General features: G+C 38.6%; 1 protein-coding gene across 4 annotated transcripts; it reads left to right on the top strand.

Moving 5' to 3' along the window:
• The first annotated feature begins 2,192 nt into the window (after window positions 1-2,192).
• On the top strand, window positions 2,193-25,421 carry HMGCR (3-hydroxy-3-methylglutaryl-CoA reductase). Of its 4 annotated transcripts, none has more exons than XM_045848030.1 (20): window positions 2,193-2,314; window positions 7,141-7,329; window positions 7,788-7,899; window positions 8,393-8,480; window positions 9,408-9,492; window positions 12,985-13,090; window positions 15,369-15,475; window positions 15,585-15,701; window positions 16,119-16,279; window positions 16,404-16,651; window positions 16,766-16,944; window positions 17,970-18,164; window positions 18,535-18,693; window positions 18,844-19,001; window positions 19,685-19,790; window positions 21,775-21,945; window positions 22,267-22,407; window positions 22,490-22,648; window positions 23,059-23,213; window positions 23,353-25,421. In XM_045848030.1, the coding sequence occupies exons 2-20, from the start codon at window positions 7,165-7,167 to the stop codon at window positions 23,405-23,407; spliced, it is 2,667 nt and encodes an 888-aa protein (XP_045703986.1). In that variant the 5' UTR covers window positions 2,193-2,314; window positions 7,141-7,164; the 3' UTR covers window positions 23,408-25,421. The 4 variants fall into 4 exon arrangements, with proteins under 4 accessions (XP_045703986.1, XP_045703985.1, XP_045703987.1 ...); XM_045848029.1 differs by having other exon boundaries at window positions 2,295-2,367; XM_045848031.1 differs by lacking the exon at window positions 2,193-2,314 and adding an exon at window positions 2,380-2,486.
• Window positions 25,422-25,856: the final 435 nt, after the last annotated feature.

Genomic DNA, 25,856 nt, shown 5'->3' with positions numbered 1-25,856 from the left:
ACTTTAGAAGAGACTCTTAAAATTATACTTTTATAAACTCTTTGCTCTGAGCATAAGCCCACAAGAGAAGAAGATACATAGATTCTGTTGGCCCTACCCCTTACTGATCCCTCTATGTCATGTCCAGGCCAAATTTTGTGATTTACCATTAAATAGAAATTACTAGTTAAGTGCAATAAAGATTCTTTTGAAATACATTTTGGAAATTATATAGAAGTTGTTTTAAGAACAATTAGAATTTATTTATTGCTTGCTTTTAAGCTTATATGCTCACTGGAGTTCTCAATTAAGCAAAGTTTAGGAATAGGAAGTTTCCAAATCTTGGTCTAAGGCCTTTTGTGGAAGCACCTTCATAATCCTTATTTGAATTTATATCAGTAAGCATCTATATATTCTGTGACTCTGATTCTGAGATATCTGACCCTTTAAACTTCTAGGAACATTAAAAGTATGACAAATTTTCTAGGCTTTTAGTACTTACAGATCTTTCTTTTCTTCTTCCTTTGGATAAGATTAATAATAGAATATTGCAATCTTTAGTTCACCTTGGTCTTTTTCACTGTGAAAACTCCTTTCATGGTAATCAATTCAACAAGTATTTAATAATCATCTATTTTGTGAAGGGATGTAAGGTTCATAAAGGCAGTTTTCATATTTGTCATTATTATCATTATTATCTCAGTGTCAAGTATGGTACATTTCACACAATGGGCATTCTGAAAGTATCTGGTAAAGGGATATGAATAAAGGTTTCATACTAAAGCAGTAGAGCATTATAGAGCCAGCATAAGTTTTAGATTTGGATTCAAATCCTAGTTTTTCCAATTTTATCTGTGTGATCTACAGCAAGTTGCTTAATCAACCATATGTTTTGGTAAATGGAGGTAATGTCTATTTTATAAGGATTATAAGAATGTATCAATATATAATGAAAACTCCCATTGTGTGTATATATAGTATTTCCTAGGTGCTGTGTTTCAAAATACCCAGCTTCAAAAATCGAATGGATTACAATTCTTGTTCTTAATAACTTTCCACATAAGACAATAAGACAAGTCACAAAATGTTATGGGTGTTCAAAGTAGGGAAAGATGGAGTGTGCTTGAGGAAATCAGGAAAGGAAGTGGCATGTGAAATGGTCCTTGAAGGATAGTTAAGATTTCAACAATTAAAATGCATAGACATACCCATATTACACATAGAATCATATGCAGGGAGAAAAAAAGGTTCTGAGTGTGACTGAATAAAAGGTACTGAGTGTGATTCTTCTCGCAGGAAGGCAGGGTTGACACAGGGAAACAGTGAGAGATACGCAAGAAATGTGGGTGGGGCCATACTGGTGGTGCCAGTTACTTCAACCTAGCAGACAATGGGTAACTCTTGATGGTTTGGAGGCAGGCCTGTGGGATACTGTAATAGGATTGGAAGGTGGAAGCGCCAGGAGTGGAGAGACCAGTTAGGAGAGGCTATTGCATTATTTCAGGTAAGAGATAATAAAGGCCTGCATCAGAGGGAGGGCAGAGGGAATGCAAAGATGCGGGAGAGGCACATTTCATAGATAACTGACAGTACGTGACAACTGCCTCACACTGGCAGTGGACGTGGTGGGGTAGGGAGAGAAACCAAGAGACTAGTCAATGACCGGGCAGACAAGGTCTTTACACGAATGGTTAAGTCCCAGCATAATGTTGGTTTAGGTTTTGGATATTGGTCCATTTGAGGTTTGGGTTGCACCTCGCTGCCATCTTCCCCTTTTTATATCCCTTTTTTCAGGGCCACCTCCACTTCCTTCCATCTCTCTCTTCTAAGTCATGCAGCTTTCTACCGTCAGCCTGACCTGCGTTTATCTTCACACTTCGCTATTTCTTCTCACAGTACTCTCATTGCCAGGATGACACAGTTCAGGTCCTGGGCTATAGAATACTCCATCTGAATTACTCCACCCATCTTCGCCCGGGCAGCTTCGAGGCTTGCGCCTCTCAGCTCTTTGACCAATAGGCAGGCCCTAGGGCTAGTACTCGACTCGCTATTGGTTGGCCGAGCCGTGGTGAGAGATGGTGCGGTGCCGGATCTCTGCGAGGGTGAGAGCTTTGAGAGGTTGTTAAGGCGACCGTTCGTGACGCAGAGCCACCAGGCCGAGTAGCCTCCAGATGATTGGCTATATGATCGGACGATCTTTTCTCATTGGTCTCAGGCTCGGCTGGCTCCAAGAGTGCGTCAGCTGAAGGTTCCTTCCGCTCGGCGTCTCTGTTGACTGGAGACGGGAGGAGCGCCGGCGGTGCCGGTGTTCGGTGACCTCTAGTGAGATCAGGAGGTGAGGCGGACAGTGGCCGCGAAGGGGAATCGGTCGGCGGGAGCCGGGCAGCGGTGGGTGGCAGCGGGATTTGGGCCGTGTTGGCGGCGGTTCTCAATCTCCACTAGGCCTTGGGAAGGGGCAGCAGGCACCCCCTGCGGACCTGGCGGGAGCTGCGGTGGTGGATTTCCGGGTATGGCAGCCCTGTCCCGCAGGGACTTCGGTTTGACGACCCTGATGCGCGGCTGGCGGAGAGGTGGCCGACACCAATGCGCGGGGAGCCTAGGAGCTAGGTTGGGCCTGAGCGGTGGGCGGCGGAGTGGAGCAGCCTTTGCCGTCCCTGTTCGATTTAAACAGTGCTGGCTGCGCGGTCACTATCATCTGGGCGGAAAGGGTCCCAGGAGGGTGATTTTGGAGGACCCTTGTTTCGAGAAGTACTGGGCGGCTGGAGGATGACCCGGCCGCAGCTCGCCGAGAGCACGCGAGGTCTTTTCTGTGCAGTCTTCCACGCCCAGGCGGTGCTGTTCGTCAGCACCTTTCTTTGAAGTGATGTGGAAGAGGTCTATAAATGATGTAACTAACTCACTCAGAGCCGTGAGAAAACCGTGGATCTGCATAGCTGTGTCCGGTGATGGCTAGGATAAACGGGTTGAAAGGATGAGGAACCCAATGTAGGGAGTCGCCCAGGAACTTAAAGGATTCTTCTTTTTCTTTTCTTTCTTTCTTTTTTTGTAAGGGGTGTAGTTTCTTTGGTGTTGATGTCCTTTAGTCCAGAACTTCAGGTTTTTCGGAATTACTTGGTTTTAGTTAGGAAAAACCTACCTTGGAGATTCAAATACCGGATAGTTTCTGCGGTAGGAGAAAGTTGATGTGTACTCCATCTTAAGCGGTCTGTTGAAATGTTTCAGGGCTTGAGGACGTGACTTCTTAGACTTGATGCCGGAAAAGTTATAGGAAACATTTGTTTCCGGGCCATGCTAAATAATGTCAGCATCTCACAATGTAGAGAATGTATTTTTTGTTTGCTTGTGAATTTATTTTTTTCCTCCAAAGAAAGACATTTTATAATTTAGAGGTGATCTAGCAAAGGCCTAGTGTACATTGGAGTGCAGGTAGATTGGATTTTAAGGACCCGCTTTGTTGTAGTGTCTTTCCAGAATTTATGATAAACTTGCTAGTAAGGACAAATGGGGATTAGGAATATGAAGGTTTAAAAAAATTGTTCGAAGGTTACATCATTACATCCAACTGATGTGTGGCATGATTATTTCAAGATAAAGTTTGTGTGGGGATGGCTGTGTTTGCGCTTTTTAATCTTGTATGATGTAGTTTATAGACCATGGATAATCCATCTTCAGGGTGAGGCAAAAGCAGGTTTACAGTTCTTTTGGAAAATAATACAATGATAAACAGTAATACAACAATAAACTCTTGCATACTCACAACTGTAAATCTACTTTTGCCACATCCTGTATATGGATGTCCTTTTACCCATATGAAATGGATGATATTTGAAATTTGACTGTTTCTTACCTACAAAAATAGCAGTTTCATATAGTTCCACTTAACACTTTGTCAAAACTTTGGAGCTCTAGCTTTATAAGTGAATGAAGAAGAGATGTGACTTACAAGCAGGTAGCATGTAATAGAATTGGATAATCCAGGTTTCCTGATTTTCAGTGCAAGAAATTATCTTTTCCCCAGGATGGTAGGTTGAACAACAGATGTTAAACTCTGTTGGAATTAAAAATGGCTCAGCATAAGGCAAGGTGCTTACCTTCAATTAATATAATATACACAGCAATTGATTTGAGAGCATTGTAAACAAGTGTTTAATCAAATACTGGAATGTGTAGCACAGGAGGGGTGCTGAGTCAAAGGAAAGAATTAGGGTAGGATGTGAAAGCATCCTTTTCTGCAATCGGCCATGGTAGGTGGTTTCTATAGCATACTAGATTAGAGTTTGAGGATTCCATTGTATTTAAATTATCCATTTTTTTGAAAAGTGTTGTGAAATGTTTTTATCATACTTCATTCTGAATACGCAAGGCATGCATTGCCTGTTTAACCTGATTTTTAAAGTAAATTTTATTTTTATTGCAGCATGGCATAAATAACTGCCCGATTGAATTTGCATGAGCCCTCCTGTAGCCTGCCAGTGCCACTTGCAACTGCTGATGAAGGTGGAGGATTTGAGTCCATGGCATTTAAATGCTTTACAGCATAATCACAGTGAAATGGGGAGAGTGCTTGCTCATGAGAAATGAGTTTACAGTTATGATTATTTTGATGCACCTTTGTACATTCCATTACTTAGTTTCTGTTTCCAAATAAGTCAGATTCTCTGTGCCTTGGGTATAGTTCACAGGATCTCAGGAACACAGAATTGAAAGTGCTACTGTGAAATCTTTTTGAGGGAAAATATATAATTAATTTATAAGTGCCTAATATAATTATAGGTTAATAATGCTAAACTGATACGTGATCAAATTGGGGTACCTTCATGCTAGCAGGTCAGATTTTAATTCAACTGAATTAATTTTTTAATAGTGAAGGATATGTTGACTCAATAGGGATTAACCTAATTGAGGGGTTTTAGGAGAGGAAGTGTTAGAACTCATTTTAACCTAGTTTTGAAATGTGTTTTTAACTCATTTTCTGAAACATTGACTTAATTTGATTCTTTAGACAGTTTCGTTTTTGTTTTGTCATTTTTTTTAATATAAGAAAGAAATTATGTGACAGAAGACCATCACAAAAAGCTAGTCTTCTGTGAGGCTTTTGGTTGTAATGAGGTAGGGTTCAAGTCTAAGGTGTGATTAATACTCTCCAATACTTTAAGGCCAAGTCCCTGCTAATTTAATAGAAAGTGTTGTTGTTACTGCTTATTTTCCAGAATACTACTGATATATAAAATGTTTCCTCTCTTCCCTACCTCGTCTCCCTTTAATATATTCCCTGAATGCTGTGCATTCAGCCTTTAATTAGGGAACAAGAAGGGGGTTAGGGTTATCTTTATATTTTGGTGACTTAAAAAAAAAAAAGTAATCTTGTCCTGGCTGGGTGGCCCAGCTGGTTGGAGCATTGTCCCATACACCAAAAGGTTTTGAATTTGATCCCCTGTCAGAGCACATACCTAGGGTGCAGGTTCGATCTCCCATCAGGGTGTATACAGGAGGCAACTGATCAGTGTTTCTCTCTCACATTGATCTCTTCCTGCCCCCCTTTTCTATATAAAATCAATAAACATATTCTAGGGTGAGGATTTTTTAAAAAGAAATCTTCAGGTCTGTTTCAGGGTGTGTCAATAAAACACATGCTACTGTTTAAGAATATATTTTTAATTAAGCAGGTATTTGTTGAGCAACTGCTATGTATTAGTGCAAGTGCTGAGGATAAAAGCGTAAGACTCGGGGCAGGGGGAAGGTTGAAAAAGCATGAATAAACACAGGCAGATGCATGGCACATTTATATACTTTAGTGACCACCAGACGTTTAATATTGAGGCCCATAGTGTGAAATCTATGTGTGTGGGGGGTGTGTACATGTTACATACACACACTCACGTATGTAGAGTTTCATGAAACAAAGTTTCAAGAAGTAATTTCTTACCACAGGTGTTTTTCTATTTTATTTTATTTAAAAAAAGTTTTTTTTCCTGACTCAAAATTGATTTCATAATCTAATTGACCCAGCGGCCTGAACTTTGAAAACCAGATACCTGGCTGGTGGCCTGGTATGGTTGAAATATAAAGAACATAGAGGAATGCAGTGAGAGGTGACTGCTTTGGTTTCTTTAGATAGATTTGGTCCCTTTAGATTGATTAATGCTTTCTTCACCTCATTTTGTTCCCTTTTTACTTTCTGTCTTCAATGAATGAATCACCTTCTTAGTTATTGTCATAAATGTGAGATTCATTTGAATTCTTGTTAGTGTGCTAGTGTGTCAATCAACTTACTTTTTACATCTTATTTTTAATTGATTTTTATGGGTAGTTTATATGCTTTATCATAAGCATTAATTTTAGAGTAAGAAGTAAGAATTGCAAGTTCTTATGTTAGGGATCAATGACTGTATTCGATTTTTTAAAAACCAGAATATCAAAATTATTATTACTACTTAGCCAGCAAATGTGGGGAACTTTAGTCACAGTAGTCTAGATCAAAGTTACTTTATGTTCAGTAGGGAATTTTTGGATGCTGTAGACACCTCCTTGGGTCAGCCATCTTCTTTTAGTAATGCTGTAGTGTTTTGATGAGCAGTAAAACTGTGGGAAAAGGCTTTTCTCTGGTGACTGCAACATTAAGAAAGTTTATTAAACATCATTTGGCTGGTGACATTACGCCATATGTTGGGTGGAATGTTAAAGTGTCATGGGTCCCTCCCTTGAGGAGCTTTATAAACTAAGATAATTTATAGGTGTCAAAGAGTAGGTTCTTTGGCATTTACGTTTTGCATAGCCAGAATGTGGAGAATGAACAGGGTGCTTGTATACATTTTACATCAGGGTAATTAGAAAAGAAATATGAAGAGTTGTTTCTGACTTTTGTTTTCTACTTTATTGCTTTCTTCCTTGGCTCAGATAATATCAAGGGCTGAGATATTTATTTGGTTTGACTTTAAATGCCTGAATTCATACAATTTATAAGAAATACCTGCTTTTAAGTTGGTTGCTAATGAATAATAGAGGATGTAAGTGTTGTGAGTAAACAATTATAAGGAGCACTATCAAATAGCCTTATTCATATGTACAAGACACTGTGCATACTATAGCAGGGTTTACAACATTTTTCCTAAAAATACAGTGAGCTGTATACTAATTGCTCACACTTGGTATTCCTTCCAGGATTCAAGGATTCTGTAGTTAACAATGTTGTCAAGACTTTTCCGAATGCATGGCCTCTTTGTGGCCTCCCACCCCTGGGAAGTCATAGTGGGGACGGTGACACTGACCATCTGTATGATGTCCATGAACATGTTTACCGGCAACAATAAGATCTGTGGTTGGAATTATGAGTGTCCAAAGTTTGAAGAGGTTTGTGAAATTAATTTAATATTAGCTCAAGAAAATTAAATTTTCAATTTCTAAAGAGTATCTTTTAGAGACCATATTACCAAAAAAGCTATGACTAAAATATTTTAGTATTTATAAATTTACTTCAAATTTTCATGTATTTATATAGTATGGAAATGCACTAGAAACACTTCTTTTGCCTTTTTCTACTGAAACGAGTGTAATTGACTTGAGAAATATAGTTTTTATAATTAACAGGGAAAGTGATTGGCTTTAAGCAATGGATTGTATAAAAATTGGATTTAATTTTTGATTTGCATATTTAATATTTTTACTTGACTTATATTATGCCTACAATATGCCTATAATATTATCATAGTATATAAACTAAGGATGCATACAAAATAAAAATTTTTATTTTTGATTGCTTATTTTAAAAGCTATAACTATTATGATTTTTTTCCTGTCTCTCCCTATAGGATGTTCTGAGCAGTGACATTATAATTCTGACAATAACGCGATGCATAGCAATCCTGTATATTTACTTCCAGTTCCAGAATTTGCGTCAGCTTGGATCAAAATATATTTTGGGTAATCCTTTTATATATTTAACTTCTTTTTTAAAAGATATTTATTTTTAGAGCGAGGGGAAGGGAGGGAGAAAGCGGAGAGAAACATCAATCGATTGCCTCTCACACACTGCAACCGGATTGGGCTCATAACTCAGGCATGTGCCCTGGACAGGAATTGAACTGGCGACCTTGAGTTTGTGGGAAGACACCCAGTCCACTAGCCACACCTGTTAGGATTATACATTTGACTTTTGTGTGCCATCAGATTTTTTTATTTGCTGTGGCCGTACACCTGTCTATTCAAATCACATGTCTGGAAATGTGTGTATTGCTTACAGTGTGCTGCATGCATTCAGTAGTTTACTTTGTCATTAGTGGGAGTGAAACATTCTGATATTTGAGACCTTAAGAATCTGGAGAAAATAATATTTCAGAATATTGATAGGACTATATGTTGGTACTTGTGTAATAAAGGATGAAAATTTTCAGTTTGTTGAATTTTGTTGTTTTAGGTATTGCTGGCCTCTTCACAATTTTCTCAAGTTTTGTATTTAGTACAGTTGTCATTCATTTCCTAGATAAAGAATTGACAGGCTTGAAGTAAGTATTGAAAGCAGAGGTATACTTTTTTCAAAATATTTTTATATATTATACATTTATATGTATTTTTTCAATATTAAGAACTTACAAAGTTGTAATATATAAATTTTCAGAAGTTTTAGAAAATATGAGGGAAGTTTTTATGTAATCATTTAGCTATTTTTAAAAACTGTTAACATTTTGGTATATATCCTTTGCCATTTTTTTTAATACTTCAAGAAAACTTCTGAGATCATACTATATATACTGCTTTATAACTTCTTTTCACCAAATAATGGTTTATCAACATCTTTGCATGTCAGTAATGCTAAACTAAGTTATTTGTTGTGGCTGCCTAGTATTAATAGCTATGTATGTATATATTGTGATTTATTTATTTAATCATGTAAAATTGGATTGTTAGGTTATTTAATTTCCTCCATTTATAACGAGTGTTTTTGCAGATAAATTTTTGTTCATATTCATAGTTGTTTTCTTAAGATACATTTTTAGGAATGAGACAGTGGTTGTGTACAGTAAGTAGGATTTTCGAGTGCCATTTTTGCCAGTTTACTCTGCAGTAAGGTTGTTTACTTTATCCTCTCAGAAGTAATGATGAATAAGAGAAAATTATGCATATTCTACTTTTTTCCTCATGCTAATTCAAGGAGACATTATTTACTAAGTGATATTTTGGTATAAAATTATCAAAAAGTGTTTCTGTATAAATATATTTACATTTTTAACAAATGTTTTGAACAACTAAAACGTTAATACCTTTGAGGATGTCAGGAATATAGGGTGTAGACCTTTTGATCTACAAAAAGGCACACACACTAGAGAATCATACAAAGTAAGCAGGGGAAAATTTTGTTTTAGAAAGAATTTTAAAGCCATATGTTTTCCTCTGTTAAATGTACCTCATCGTCTTGGTTTTTTTTTTTTCAGTGAAGCTTTGCCTTTTTTCCTTCTTCTGATTGACCTTTCCAGAGCAAGTGCACTAGCAAAGTTTGCCCTCAGCTCCAACTCACAGGTAAGTATTATTTATAAGACATATATATTAATAGCACTCTTTTTTGTTCAATTTGTTTACATTAATAAGAAGGCTATAATAGAGTTTCTTTGTGGTCCAAGATTTAGGAATCACCTATAATTGTAAATTTATTTTACTTTATTTTTAAAATTATATTTTACTGATTACGCTATTACAGTTGTCCTAATTTTTCCCCCTTTGCCCCCCTCCACCCATCACCTCACACTCCCTCAGGCAATCCCTTCACCTTTGTTCATGTCCACGGGTCATGTGTGTAAGTTCTTTGGCTACTCCATTTCCTGTACTGTCCTTTACATCCCCACGGCTATTCTGTAACTACCTGTTTGTACTTCTTAATCCCCTCACCTCTTCACCCATTTCCCCACAGATGGTTGCCTTCCATCTGGCAACCATCAAAACACTCATTATATCCATAATTCTGCCTCTGTTCTTGTTTGTTTAGTTTGCTTTTTATATTCAATTTTGATAAATATGTATTTTTTGTCATTTTCTTGTTCATAGTTTTAATCTTTTTTGTAAATAAGTCTCTTTACCACTTCATATAATAATAGTTTTGTGATGGTGACCTCCTTTAGTTTCTTCTTGTCTGGGAAGCTCTTTATCTGCCCTTTGATTCCAAATGATAGCTTTGCTGGGTAGAGCAGTCTTGGCTATAGGTCCCTGCTTTTGATGACTTGGAATATTTCTTGCTCATCCTTTCTAGTCTGCATAGTTTCTTTTGAGAAATCAGCTGACAGTCTTGTGGGAACTCCTCTGTAGATAACTAACTACTTGGCTCTTGTTGCTTTTAAGATTCTCTCTTTATCTTTAACCTTTGGCATGTTAATTATGATGTGTCTTGAAGTGGGCCTGTTTGCATCCATCTTGTTGGCAGTCTCTCTGTTTCCTGGACTTATGTGTCTATTTCCTTCACCAAATTAGGGAAGATTTCTTTCATTATTTTTTCCAAATAGATTTCCAGTTTCTTGCTCTTTCTCTTCTCCTTCTGGCATCTCGATAATGTGAATGTTGGATCTCTTGAAGTTGTTCCAGAAGCTGCTTATACTTTCCTAATTTTTTTGTAACTTCTTTTTTCTTCTGGTTTTTCTGATTGGTTGTTTTTTATTTCTTTATGTTCCCAGCCATTGATTTGATTCTCAGCTTCATCCACTCTGCTATTTCCCTAAAATTTGTTATTTCAATTACTGTATCTATCATTTTCGACTGAATCTTTTCTATGCTGTTGAGGTCCTCACTCAGTTCCTTGAGCATTATTATAACCAGTGCTTTGAACTCTGTATCTGATAGATTGCTTATCTCCATTTCGTTTAGTTCTTTTTTCTGGAGTTTTGATCTGTCCTTTACTTTGAGCCGTGTCTCTTTGTCTGCCTTCTTGTTTGTTTCTATGTATTAGGTAGAGCTGCTTTGACTCCGTGTCTTGGTAGTGTGGCCAAATATAGTAGGTGTCCTGTAGGGCCCAGTGGCATAGCCTCCCTCATCACCCTAGGTGGGTAATCAAGGTGTGCCTTTTGTGTGGGCTGAGTACACCCTCCTCTTGTAGTTGAGCCTTGGTTGCTGTTGGCAGATCAGTGGGAGAGATTTACCCAGGCTGGTCAGCTCTAAGGATTGGCTGTAACCAACTGATCAACAACCTCTGTCCTCTGTGGAGGATCAGGTGTGTAGGGGCAGGGTGGTGGTACTCCGACATGGTCTGTAGCTGTCTGCTGGGTGCACTGGCCCTGGGGTTTCCTGGGTGATGCAGGCCAAGGGAAGCCCCAACCTGTGTGCTGCCCAGGGCCACCCTGCCTGAGCTATAAAGCAATCTGAGATGGCTGCCACTTGTGCTAGGCTTGAAGACTCCCAGGCAAAGCCAAGCTGTGAATCTAGGCTGGCTGCTGCTAGTGCCAGGCCTGGGGCTCACTGAGGCCAGCTATAGCCCATTTGATAAGATCTAGGAAGTTATGCAGCATGAGCCAAGACCAGCCATTCATATGGAAAAGCAGCTTGGGTGGGTCTGTTAGTTGGGTGGGGTGGAGTCTCTGCTGATCTCCAAAGCTGGTCAAAGGGTGTTAGTCAGGTTGATAGAGTTTCAGATATGGCATTAGCTTGCCAGCTGTTTCAGGGGAGGGTCCAGAGAAAGGACAGTGTCCTTTGTATACCTTGATGCCAGACACTTCAATTCCTCCCTGTATGCCACTGGTGCCTTCCAAGCTGCTAGCCCAGTGCTGGAGCTTAGAGGGAGTGAGTCTGAACAGGTGAATCTATGTGTGGATTCTGTAAGAGGAACTGCTTGGGGTCCCAGCAGTTTCTTCCACGGACTCAATCCCCATTGGTTTTTGCAGCCAATGGGGACTTACCTTCCTGGCACTGGAATCCTGGGCTGGGGGGCCTGGTGTGGGGCTGGAACTCCTTGCTCCTGAGATATTCCTTTCCAATTTTTATTCGCCATATGTGGGTGTGGGACCATCCCATTTTACCTGTGTGTCCCCACTGTGGTCTGGATGGATGTGGTTTCTTTAATTCCGTAGTCATCAGACTTTTATTCAGACTCAATTTGTGATGGTTATTTTAAATTTTATTTGTAATTTTGATGTAGTTGTCTGAAGAGGTAGCCATGTCTGCCTACACCGCCATCTTGACCAGAAGTCTTTCTATAATTGTGAATTTAATTATAAAGTCCTAAGACTGGCCTTCCTAAGTGTCCTAGAAACTGTCCTATTTATTTGAAAACTCAATTATAATTCCATAGCCTCTGGAATTTGTAATCTTTTCCATTTACTTTTTTGAAGGTTTCAGAAATAAAGGTTATATTTTGGACTTTTGGATAAATATGAGTATCTACCTAGTGAAACACAGGATATGATCTAATAAAAAGGTGCCTCAGGATAGATTTATTTCTAAGCCCTTTGAAAACACTAGTATTATTTCCCACCAAAACACTAGTATTATTTCCCACCTAAAGTTTTATCTTGGTGTTCTTTAGTCTCTTTAAAGAATCTAACATTTTGAACAATATTCCATGAGAGTATCTGAGTATAAAATAGCATGTACTTCTGCCTTGATTATGTATCTGATGAATAGTTATGACCATTTGAGAAAGGATATGATTTGAGAAGGATATGATTTAGGTTCATAATAGTAACATGGTCTCAAAATTTTTGCAACTAAGAACTTTTGTCAATGGTAGCAAAAATATAAAATACTGTAAAATTTAATTATGTGAGGTTTAAATGGCAGAATTAATGCACCACCTCAAAGGAATCTTTCCAAGAAATATCTTGCTGGGTATAAAGGAAAAACAGAGTACCGTATATGTTTTTCTTTTAAGTCCATTATTTTGTTAGTGTACTTTGCATTTAGAATGCCTGTTAGTCTTGTCATAATGTATATTTTATTCTTTGCATAGTAAGTTAGATTGCTAACATGCTCTTTAACATTTTTTAAAGTTGTTTTTTATCTTACCTTCATTGATATGTTTGGTCTGTGTTTCAGGATGAAGTACGGGAAAATATTGCTCGTGGAATGGCCATTTTAGGCCCTACGTTCACTCTTGATGCTCTCGTAGAATGTCTTGTGATTGGAGTTGGTACCATGTCAGGTTTGTGAGCAATTTGTAGTATATTTTAAAATAAGTTTGTAGTAAAGAGAAAAAAAAAAACATGTTAGATTGCATTGGTTATTCTTAAATCCTGACTCTTAAAATGTTTTGATTGTATGAGTATGTGGTTATATCTGTTTGTTTTAATATAAACTTAGTAGTAGATTACTGATTTATTGTTTCCTCTTGCCATCTTTTACAGTGCACCACTTTCTGATGAGTTTGTCTGTGGTGTTTTTGTTCTTTGGTTTTGAAAGAGTGTACTCCAGGGCTTTTCTGGAAAGCTCCTTCCAGACCCTGCTGCCACCTACACTGTAATAAGTTACTGACTTGGTTGCTCATGTTGCATCACATAGAAGATGGCACGAGAGTTAGGAGTCGGGTAAAACTAACCTAGATCCTCCTAATAGGATGTTTGAGAAGATTTAATTAGATAGTCTGTGGTATATCCTCAGTTCAACAATAGAGAATTAGATGTTAAATATCAAGGGGATTCATTCTTTCAGAAGCAAAATACTTTTAAGACAGTGGTTAGTTGTCTATTAGTTGAGGTCTTTTCACTAGGTAGTGTATCATATTGAGATATATATAACATTAATTAAAACTTTCTGAGGGTCAGTGTTTTAGTAAAGAAGATATTTTTTAACCAATTTTTTAAATGTACATTCTTTAAAATGTCCTTTTGGGTAAAGTTCTATGTTTTGACAAAGATATAGTCATGTAACTACCACGACAATCAAGAAAAATGCTTTGATTAGGTGAAAATGTACCTGTTGGTTTTATTCAAGCAAAGGAATATGTAAGAGGATGAGAGGAAGATCAGCCAGAAACTAGTAGTAGGCCATGAAACCCAGGATTAATCTTTTGAAGCTGATGCGGAAAGTAGGGGGATGGGTTTTGTCGTGGTAGGTCAGAGAAGTGGACAAGTGAAGCCATTAAGACTGTAGTTGGAGAAGCCAGTCAGGAGACATGTATAGCTGTATAGAAAAGGTGTAATTGTTAGGGATTTGGATTAAGGTAAAAAAAAATTTTTTTAAAGGACAGATTTAACACATTTCAACTAGGAAGTAACCCTTTGGGGAACCAATAAAAAAGGAAAAAGCCTTAACTCGGGAAGTATATAGATTAATGCTCCTTGCATGGTAGCGAAGTGGCTCAGAGACGCTGCCTGTAGGGAAGAGTGCACGGAGCACATGGGGCAACAGTAGTCGCTATCGTCCAGGGGAAATGGGAGGTTGCAGGTTGTAAAAAGCACTGGTTAAGTATAGTTTCCATGATCTCAGGGATGAAAAGGTTATATTTGACTGCCATTTAAAATGTAAGCTCTTTCTAATGCTTTTGTTATTGTAATTTTATAGTCTCCCAAATTTCCATGTTTTAGAGGAATTGCTATGGAATTTTAGAAAATACAGTTTATACTCTTATTCTATTAGTCCAATGGTTTATTACAATACAGAAAATAAAATAAAACCAAGTTTTTTTATATTATTCTATTTGGCAGTTTTTATTAAAAAAATCATTTTTGCATTTTAAAATATTTTTATATTTAATATTAGTGACATCAGAAATATGTTTTATATTAAAGTTTATTTGGAAAGTGAAGGAGTAGGATTTGGTTATCTGAAGTCTTTTCCAGCTCTATAATTCTGTTACTTTCTATTTGAGAAGATTACTAAATGATAACCATTTTCTAGTGGGACAGTTGTTATTTTTGTATCTTGAGTTGTCTTTTTGCTTTATGTCATTTTTCAAACAGAGCAATAAATTTCACCAAAAATATAAGGACATCAATAAGGACCATAGAGGTTATGTTTAAATTAGAGTTTAGTAGTAGACATAAAATATTTACTACAACATCATATCAGGAAAGGTATAACTGGCAGTATGTTTTACTTTTATAAAAAGTCCTGTGTCCACAGGTGAATTGCTTTTGTGATAACGAGTGTAATTGGATTAATAGTATAAAACTGTGGAAGGTTTGCTTCATTAGATATCATTATCTCAAAATAGAATTTTAAAATGTCAATTATTAAATATATATTAAATGCTACCATACTGCCTGGCACTGTGATTTTGGTGACACAGGAGATGATCATCTGTGCTCTCAGGCTTGAGATCACCACTGAGTTCCTGATTCTCTTTCCAGGGGATGACAGAGAGAGTGACACACTAATATTCTCATATGTTTTTATACTTGTGGGAAGAGTCTTGTGATATAGATACAGCATCAAAAATACACTTACTTTAATAATTGTATATTTGATTTTTCTCTTACCAGGGGTGCGTCAGCTTGAAATTATGTGCTGCTTTGGCTGCATGTCAGTTCTTGCCAACTACTTCGTGTTCATGACTTTCTTCCCCGCTTGTGTGTCCTTGGTTTTGGAGGTAAGAGCAGTTCTTATGGCAACGTTAATAGAAGATTAATATTTCTCATTATGTAAGTTTACTTAAATAAAAGCAATATCTTCTAATGCAACACTGACTTACTTTGTAGCTTTCTCGGGAGAGCCGCGAGGGTCGTCCAATTTGGCAGCTCAGCCATTTTGCCCGAGTTTTAGAAGAAGAGGAAAATAAACCGAATCCTGTTACTCAGAGGGTTAAGATGATTATGGTAATTACATAGTTTTCTTCTCCCTTCAGTAGCTTCTGTTCCAATATCATATTCCATTTTTCAGTTTTGATTTTTCTTCTTCTTTTGCCATCTTTCTTTAATTTTTGGCTCTTTCACCGATATTTCTCTTCCCCTTTTCTGCTGTTTCTCATTTCTTAGAAGCTCCTGGTCTTTCTTAGTGTCTCTCAGCTAAACAGATTTTACAGGTTCCTCCACTTTCTCTCACCGAAAACTTGTTCTTTGGAATGTGTTCAGTAACCCAGTGAGGCCAGTCCTTAAGTCACACAGCAAGCTTGGGCCTTTTCACGCTAAGGGGAGGCCAAGGAATAGCATCTAGTTATCCGGTTGCTAAGGATGAGAAGTTTAAGTTTCACTGATATGCAGAAAATACATAATCTTTTAAAAATTTTATTTCAGTCCCTAGGCTTGGTTCTTGTTCATGCTCACAGTCGCTGGATAGCTGATCCTTCTCCTCAAAACAGTACAGCAGAAAATTCTAAGGTTCCCTTAGGATTGGATGAAAATGTGTCCAAGAGAATTGAACCAAGTGTTTCCCTCTGGCAATTTTATCTCTCTAAGTAAGTTACCTGAGACCTACTTTGTTGCATATTAATCTTGGTACTACTCTGTGCTACTAAAAGTTTAGGTTGTGCCCTTTGCATTTTCGAGTAATAACATTTTAATTTGCTTTCTTTTATTTAGAATGATCAGCATGGATATTGAACAAGTTATCACCCTAAGTTTAGCTCTCCTTTTGGCTGTCAAGTACATCTTCTTTGAACAAGCAGAGACGGAATCTACACTTTCATTAAAAAACCCTATCACATCTCCTGTAGTGGCCCAAAAGAAAGTCCCAGACGATTGTTGTAGGCGTGACCCTATAGTGGTCAGAAATAACCAGAAATTCCAGGCAGTGGAGGAGGAGGCAAAGGCAAACAGGGAAAGAAAAGGTGATTTCTTGTTCTCTTCATTTTCCTGTCTTACAATGCTAATTTGTTAAGAAGTTGAGTCAGTGTTAAAACTTACGTTCAGAGTTGTGAGATTTTGTTTGATTTTTTGAACAGCTGAGGTTATAAAACCCTTAGTGGTGGAAACTGACGCCTCAAACAGAGCTACATTTGTGGTCGGCGACCCCTCCTCCATTAGTGCTCCACCAGAACCAGAGGCCCAGGAGCCTGAAGTTGAACTTCCCAAGGAGCCTCGGCCTAATGAAGAATGTCTACAGATCCTTGGGAATGCACAGGTGAGGAAAAAGAAATACACTCAGACTTGGTAACTTTCTTAAGAAAAGGAGCTTTTTTAGTGAAGGAAGAAAGGGAGTTATAGTTACTGAGCACCTACTAAGTTCTAGGCACTGTGTTACATGGTTTACAGGTACTGGTCTTATTTATTCCCCACTCCCTTATTGGGTGGAATTACCCCTTTTTGAGATGAGCAAGTTGAGGCGCCAGGTGGTTTAAATATTTCCCAAAGAAATACATCTAGGAAATGGTAAAGCTGGGACCAAGTGGTGTCCAAGATTTACTGGCTCAAGAGTCAGTGCTCTTTCTATTTTATTACTGTTTATCGTGGGGAAGAGCAGCTGCTTTACTCTCGTATTTGTGTTGAGGCCTAGAAAAGGTTTAACATAGAAACGAGCCTCAGAGATACAAGGTTTTATTTTTGTTTTTCTTTAAAGTAAGCTTAATGCTCATGAAGAAGTTTATTTTCCTTTCTGAGATTTGAACAGGATTCCTGCCTATGTGATTGATTGTAAGAGTTCACTCCTGCTTTAGTGTGATGCTGTGTTCTGTCCGTATCTGCTCCATCTGGTTCATTTTTAATTTCTGCACATGGGAGTGAGAATAGAGTTGTGTCTGTTTTCTCTCTCACTCTCCCTCATCCTGTTAACGTGTGCAGCAGTATTTCAGCTGTCCTGCTACGTTCAGGGCTATCAAAACCTATAGGGTGGGTGTCAGAATTTCAATTAGGAGTTTTTTTCCTATGAACCTTACTTTCAAAATTTAGTGTTTTGGTCTTATATTTGTTTAATTGTCACATTTGCATGAAGAATTTGCTTTCATTTTGATATTCTTATTTCTTCTCAAATCATATTCTTTGAATATGATTCCAAAAGTCTTTTAGGTTCTACTGTTGTGTTTAGCTCTGTTGAGAGCGTTATTCATATTAAATGGTTTATTTAATATGAATACTGTGAAGTACAGTTTTTTGGAGTCTTTTGTCTTCTCTCTCCCTCAACTCCCTTCCATTTTTTCCCCATTTCTTTAGAAAGGTGCAAAATTCCTTAGTGATGCTGAGATCATCCAGTTAGTCAATGCTAAGCACATCCCAGCATACAAATTGGAGACTCTGATGGAAAGCCATGAGCGAGGTGTATCTATTCGCCGACAGTTACTTTCCAGAAAACTTCCAGAGCCTTCTTCTCTCCAGTATCTACCTTACAGGGACTATAATTACTCCTTGGTATGTTATTTTACTGATTTTAGAAGGTTTGCTTTGTAACTTACTACTGTTGTAGTTTTAGTCTTTAGCTTCCCCCACTCTCCCCGACTGGTCTTTTACATGAGTACATAGTTTTATAAAATACTTTCCTTTTAAAGTCGTCTCACTGTAATTTTGTATTCTGCTTATGATATAGGTCATAGAAATTCAAAATATTCTTCCTGTTGTTTTAGTCATTACTCAGATATTTAGTATCTTAAATATTTTTAAAGAGTAAATAAAAATTTTGTTGAAAAATACACTAAAGGGTAAAGTTGAAGGAAGTTTTTAGTGGCAAGAACTGTGTTTTTGCAATACAGATTTTCACTCGGTTCCTGACTTTCTCTCTTAGGTGATGGGCGCTTGCTGCGAAAACGTCATTGGGTACATGCCCATCCCTGTTGGAGTGGCGGGGCCTCTGTGCCTGGATGGAAGAGAGTTTCAGGTTCCAATGGCAACAACAGAAGGCTGCCTTGTGGCCAGCACCAACAGAGGCTGCAGAGCGATAGGCGTACGTTGGCATTTTTCATAGTTGCCTGCTTTAGGAAGCACTCTAGGCCAGGCGATGGGAGGAGGCGGGGGACCATCGGGGACACACCTACTGCGATGAGCATAAGTGTTTTCAACATTAATGTGTGCTTCTCTAACATGTTCTGCATAGCTCGGTGGGGGCGCCAGCAGCCGAATCCTTGCCGATGGGATGACGCGTGGCCCGGTGGTGCGTCTCCCCCGTGCTTCTGACTCTGCAGAAGTGAAGGCCTGGCTTGAGACACCTGAAGGGTTCACAGTGATAAAGGAAGCATTCGACAGCACCAGCAGGTGTGTGTGTGGGGGTGTTGTAAGTGCATTTATGTCTATTTCAGGACCAGTGCCATCTTCTTTGATCACTAAATGTAACATATTGCCAGCTTAAAATGACGTAAAATATCAACTTCAAATTGAATTATTCAGAGTTAGTAATGTTAATGCTTGGTTTGGGGTGGGGGAGCAGAATGTTAATCTAAATGAATACCTCCACAGAAGGGAATTAGAAAACTATAGTGTGAGCTAGTAAGTTTGTGTGTGGGTTTTTTACAAGGCTCACTTTGATTAGACTGTTAACTTTGCTCTAAAAACGTTTTAACTTAGATTGTCAAGAGGCAGAATTGCCTGAGAAAAAGATCTTGGAAGCAGGATAGAAGGAGGAGTAAATATTAGTATAGTTGATTTACTTTGAATAAGCAGTACAAATGATAACCCCAGTATAGTTCAAGCATATATGTTTGCCTTTATTTGGCCTTTTAAACTTCATCTGTGATGAAGTGACTGTCTGTAGCCCTCCCTCCTTGCAGCTCTAAGAATGAGAGAGTTGATACAGTATTCTAATATCATGCATAAAGAAGAAAACACATTAATAAAGAATCTCCATGGGATTTCTCTTATGAATAAAATGAACCCACTAAATTAGATTTTAAGATAACATCCATCTTCTTAAAAAAAATCTTTGCTGCTTTTGTCTACAGGTTTGCACGTCTGCAGAAGCTCCATATGAGTATGGCTGGGCGCAACCTGTATATTCGTTTCCAGTCCCGGTCAGGTGATGCCATGGGGATGAACATGATTTCCAAGGTAAGTCAGGATAGGCTCCACCAGAGCTTGCAAGAGTGTCCCAGGAAAGGGAACCTCAGTGTCAGGGAGACAGAAGTCAGGTGCAGACTTGCTGTCCACTTAGTACCCTCCTGTACTTTTCATATTATACCACATGCATCTGTTTACTCAAAGAGTTCATTGATTGAAAGGTTTTTCATATAACTCATTATATAAATCAGGCATTTGTTGATTGGTGGTGTTTGGATTTGATACATTTAATTTAGACTTCGCATTATACGTGTTCTGGGTCTGCCCAGAGGGGATGGGAAGAATCTTGGGGTTCTCACTTCAGAACTTTGCCCTATAAACCTTGAAAGTTGACCTCTTTCAGGAACTTTAAGACTTGTGTTTAAGAGGCCACCCTTCTGTGTGTAGTCCATTTATTTTATTTATCTCCTTTATAAAAAGATTGTTTATGGCTTACATTTTATTCTACTGATATTTGTCATTTACCAGGCACAAATACAAAACGTTAAAGTCAATTAGGCTAGCAACATTTATTTTTTGGTTTACCCGTTTATAAAACTTTTTGGAAAGAGAGAGCATAGTGATTAAATGAAAAGGTGTTGTTTTTTTTTTTTAAGATTTTATTTATTTTTTGGAGAGTGGGGAAGGAGGGAGAAAGATAGGGAGAGAAATATTGATGTATGCGAGAAGCAGCACGCCCCCAGCCAGGAACGTGGCCCATAACCCAGGTACGTGCCCTAACCAGCAATCGAACCAGTGACTTTGCTGTTTGCAGGATGACACCAACCCACTGAGCCACACCAGTACTCCAGTGAGGGATGAATGCATAAGCTTTAAAAATTGCCAATAAACAGTAGTACAGTGGTTCTTCAAAAAATTAAAAATATATTTACTATTATCCAGCAATCTCACTTCTGGGTATATACCCAAAAGAATCGAAAGGGAGGTCCCAAAGAGATATTTGTGCACCCTCATTTATAGCAGCATTATGCACAATAGCCAAAAGGTTGAAGCAGCCCACGTGTCTATTGATGGGTGAATGGATAAACAAAATGTGCTGTGTATATACAATGGAATATTATTTAACCCTAAAAATAAAGAAAATTCTGACATGCTAAATGTTGATGAACCTTGAGGTTCACTTGGTAAGTGAAATACTCTGGTTACAAAAAAATAAATATTGTATGGTTCCCACTTAAGAGATACTTAGATTAGTAAAATTCATTGAGATGGAAAGTGGCATGGTGGTTGCCAGGGGCTAAGGAGAAAGGGGAATGGGGAGTTATTTAATGGGTATGGAGTTTCAGTTCTGCGAGATAGAAAGAGTTCTGGAGATTGGATGTACAACAAGGTGGTCACACTTAAAACTACTTCACCATAAACCTGAAAATAGTTAAGATGGTAAATTCTATGTTATGTGTATTTTACCACAATTTAAAAATATTTTTTAATTTCCTGTAAGTATGTTTTGGGTTATTGAGGTGTGAGTTAACCGAATTAATTTCACTTAATTAGAAATCATTTAGAGGCCTTGTTTATATTTCATGTACTGTAAACCCCATCAACTTTCTATTAACGATGAGATTTACTTTCATATGTAACCTCTCCTTCCAGGCTTTGTAAATTGGGCTTTTGATAATAATTTAATAACCAGAAGAAGGAATTTATGAAATGTTGATCATAGGTTGGGTAACACCCTCCCCAGTGGCATGAATATAATTATTATACTCTCATTGAGTATTTTTTAATATTCATAAGTACATTCTATTCATCATTCACTAGAAAGACGTTTGTTTTCATACCTAGAAAGAACCATTAGGAATCTACACCTAAGCTGTTACTTTTGTGCTCAGTTTATTTCAAGTATAGTTATTGTATTAGAAGCTAAGATTACTGTAGTTACTGCACTTAAAAGTATTACTATTAGATACAAATAAAGCCTCTGATCTGTGAATAACTGCATTTTAATGTAATGTTTTGTTGTTGTTGTTTTCAGGGTACAGAGAAAGCACTTCTGAAGCTCCATGAGTATTTCCCCGAAATGCAGGTTCTTGCGGTTAGTGGTAACTACTGTACCGACAAGAAACCTGCTGCTATAAATTGGATCGAGGGGAGAGGAAAGTCTGTTGTTTGTGAAGCTGTTATTCCGGCCAAGGTTGTCAGAGAAGTGAGTGACTGGATAAATATTTTATTGTATTAATCTTTAATTCGATTAAAAAATTGGAGAAAAGAGCATTAACATTTTAAGTGAAGTTTAATATAAGGGTGTATGTTTGCGTTAAAGATGACTGTTGGTCATGTCTCGCCCCCTGTCTGTCTGTGGCGTTCACAGGAGCAGACTTAACTGATGGGCTCTTTACTGAGGACAGGGCTGACACAGGGGCCGCACCTGAACTACCTTGTTTTCTGGAGGTACAGACAGATAGGAGTAACGCACCCCTGGATCTTCTGGGGGGGAATGTAAAGTGTGTGCACCTCTCTTTTCTAGGTGTTGAAGACTACTACAGAAGCTATGGTTGAGGTGAATATTAATAAGAACCTGGTGGGCTCTGCCATGGCCGGGAGCATCGGAGGTTACAACGCCCACGCAGCCAACATCGTCACTGCCATCTACATTGCCTGTGGCCAGGTGAGGGCCCCAGCCTCCACTTCTCTCTTCTGTTGTTCTAAGTAAGAGCAGTTTTACAGTTTTCCTTTTTTCCTTTCCCCAGGATGCAGCACAGAATGTTGGTAGTTCAAACTGTATCACTTTGATGGAAGCAAGTGGTCCCACCAATGAAGATCTGTATATCAGTTGCACCATGCCCTCTATAGAAATAGGAACTGTGGGTGGTGGGACCAACCTGCTCCCTCAGCAAGCCTGTCTGCAGGTATGAAGCGTCGGTGACCTCGAGCCTAGTTCTCTAGGGCTAGAGATCTGTTTCTGCCTGACACAGCATGTGACTCACCTCTGTATTTTAGCTGTCTTTTCATTCTTTTGTTTCCCATCAGCCTAGTCCAAGTCAGCACCTTCAGGCATATGCTTGGTAAATTGAGCAAGTAGGTTATGAATGCAGAGGAATGGTCATGTACTCTAAGTGCTGCCAGCTAGGCAGTGGGTGTGTGTTAACTATGTGTGGTGCATACAGTACATCAGTACTGGCCATCAAATCCTGGGAAATTAAGGGGAGTCTAGCTCTATTCTAATGTCATGTAGTTGCCCTCACTTTTGTTGACTTGAGTAGGAAATGGCTGCCATGACTTTAAGGGTCAATCCTGCTGTGTCTCCCTCTGGCTGCAGATGCTTGGTGTCCAAGGAGCGTGCAAAGACAATCCTGGGGAGAACGCCCGGCAGCTCGCCAGAATTGTGTGTGGTACGGTGATGGCTGGGGAATTGTCACTGATGGCAGCGTTGGCAGCAGGACATCTTGTCAAAAGTCACATGATTCACAACAGGTAAGACGGAACGATTTATTTAGCATGTTGTTTGTTCTTAAAATAGGCAGTATAAAAACTAGTGTTCACATACAATAGCCCCAATTAAAATTCTGCAGTACTGATATTTTGTATATCTCACTGTCTTTTTTTCCCACAGGTCAAAGATAAATTTACAAGACCTCCAAGGAACTTGCACCAAGCAGGCCGCTTGAATAGCCTGACAGTTCTGAACTGAAATACGGGTGTTGTGTTCTAAAGGACTAACATAAAATCTGTGAATTAAAAAGCTCAAGGCTGTGTCTTGTTGAGGATGAATAGATGTGATCAGTGAGACGACTGCGTGGTGTTTGGCTCTTTCAGGAGGGTCTGAGGGCCTTCTCTCCATGCAGGTTCCTCAGCTCTGAAGACAGCTTAGTGCGTTAGGTGCTGTGCTCTTTGGAAAGATCTCAACATGGCTATTACGCTTTCAAGCGTCACAGATGGTAACCGACAGCTCACCTCTGAAAGAGAAAACACGTGGGGGAAAAAGTGTTTTCTTTTGATGAAATTCATGGAGTTCATGGTGATCAGTACGAGTTGACCCTTCTCCCACACCCCCACCACCCTGGGTTGAAAATGGATTTTTAAATTATACTGTAGCTGACAAAACTGATTTCTTAGTAATTTATTAAGCCTCGATTGTAGAACTTTAAGAAATATGTTTATTTTTTGTAAACTGATACTTTATTTGGTGCTGGTCTTTTTTGGGGTAGCCAATGTGATTCTTCAGAAGAGAACCTTTCTTCAAGCGAAGAATTCCTCTTATTACCAACCACAGAAGAATGTGCTGTGCAGTGCAGAATAGTTCTCTATCAGGAAAACAAATCACTACATTTATCTCTGCAGGCTGTTTGTTCAGAGAGGCCTCTTGTCGAAATGTAAATGTATGTCTAGATTGGCTATAACATATCTTTCAGTATAAGGCTTTAAGAAACAGAGTTTGTGTTCTTTATTAAAGATACCAGAGCTCTTAATACTGCTTAGACCAGCAATTTTCAACCTTTTTCATCTTATGGCATGTATAAACTGATTACTAAAATTCTGCTGTACACCAAAAAATATATTTTTTGCCGATCTGACAAAAAAACAGGTATAACTTTGAATCACTCACTCCGGATGGCTGTTGTTGTGTTGGCTGTTGCCATTTTTTCATTTGACTCTCTAAGGGAAAAGAGGTCAGTATCCCTGACTCAATAGGTACTGCATGCTTTAAAAATTCTTGTGGCACACCAGTTGAAAATCGCTGGCTTAGACAAAGGTGACTCTGTTTCTCAAGAACACACAAGTCTGTGACCCCTCTCGGAATTCAGAGGATGGAAAATTAGGTTTGACAGAAAAATGCCATTTCTCTAAATCAACTTTAATTTCTTAAATGACGCTTAATTTAGCTGAAAAATCTAGACAGTTTTTTGTAAAGGACTGTATCAAATCTGTATATGTTGTAAGCTTCTGACAATTTATTGAAAGTGTTCAAGGAATAAATAAAAATCAAATTGTATACTGATAAAGACACTCTGTGCTTAGACCAGAGATGATAGTGTTCTTTAGTGCTGGGCAGGAAGCCCTGGCTCGCTGGAGGAGCCCAGTGAAAGGGTGTGTCGGGGTGAGCGCCAGTGAAGGCGCCGTGTGAATGGCCCTGAGGAGTGTGCCTTGTTCCTGTGGCCAGGAGGCTGGTGACTGAGACCCGCACATACGGCTCTTTGGTGGATCCATAGAAGCACTCAGCTTTCTCAGGGGGTCGGTGGAGTTGTTGGATCTTCATTTTTTTTAATGTACAAGTTTTGTATAAGTAATAAAAGAAGTTCTTATTTTGTATTACATCTGATGCTTCAACTGTTGGTCTTGGAGAGCCGATGGCTCGTGTGGAAGATGGACTCTGGAGAACATTCCAGCAGTGGCTGTCACGGCAGCATGAGCGCCTCCGAGTGGCCACGCCTGCGGTCTCATGGTGGAAGCTGTCTGTAAACTTGAACTTGCTTCTGTTGTGACTTTTCAGCCAGTGACTTCTTACTTACCTGAACTTTCCAGAGAAGTGGCAGTGGAAAACATGTTGAGTCTTCGTTTTGGTGAATAACCAATATCATCTTGCTAAATTAATGTTTTGTACAATTACTAAATTGTATACATTTTGTTATACTTTTTTCCAGTTCCAGTAAATTATGAGAAGTTAATACTTGTAAGTGTAAACAGTAACATTTTTTTTTTAATTAAACCTGCACCCTGGAAGCTTATAAAATACAGCTGGGTGGTAAGCAGTGATTCCCGCCAGGGGTCGCATGGCCAGTTACTGTTCTCCATTATATTCTCCAACTGCAGCATTGATGACAGGATGGTATTGCATGTGCATTAAAACTTCCTTATAGAGAGTTTGATCAGTTCAGATTTATCATCTCAACTACTTGTGGATGTTGGGGTGGTGAGCAAGAGGTTGTAAAGATTGGGCAGCCACAACCAAATACCATTGCAGGTGTGCCTTTAAGCCGTATGAGCTGAATCGGAGAGTACAGCATTGGCCTATTTAAATGCTGACTCCCGTGTATTTGCGATTATTGACTATACTTATGTATTAGAGGCGAAAAGATACATGTGAGCCTCTAAGGACAAAGGCCAAGATAACAAAAT

This window comes from Phyllostomus hastatus, unplaced genomic scaffold (genome assembly GCF_019186645.2).
Source record: "Phyllostomus hastatus isolate PE091 unplaced genomic scaffold, TTU_PhHast_1.1 phas_contig_58, whole genome shotgun sequence".
NCBI lineage: Eukaryota > Metazoa > Chordata > Mammalia > Chiroptera > Phyllostomidae > Phyllostomus > Phyllostomus hastatus.
Note: the sequence above shows the minus strand (reverse complement) of the source record. Positions and strands in the feature narration are given on the sequence as shown.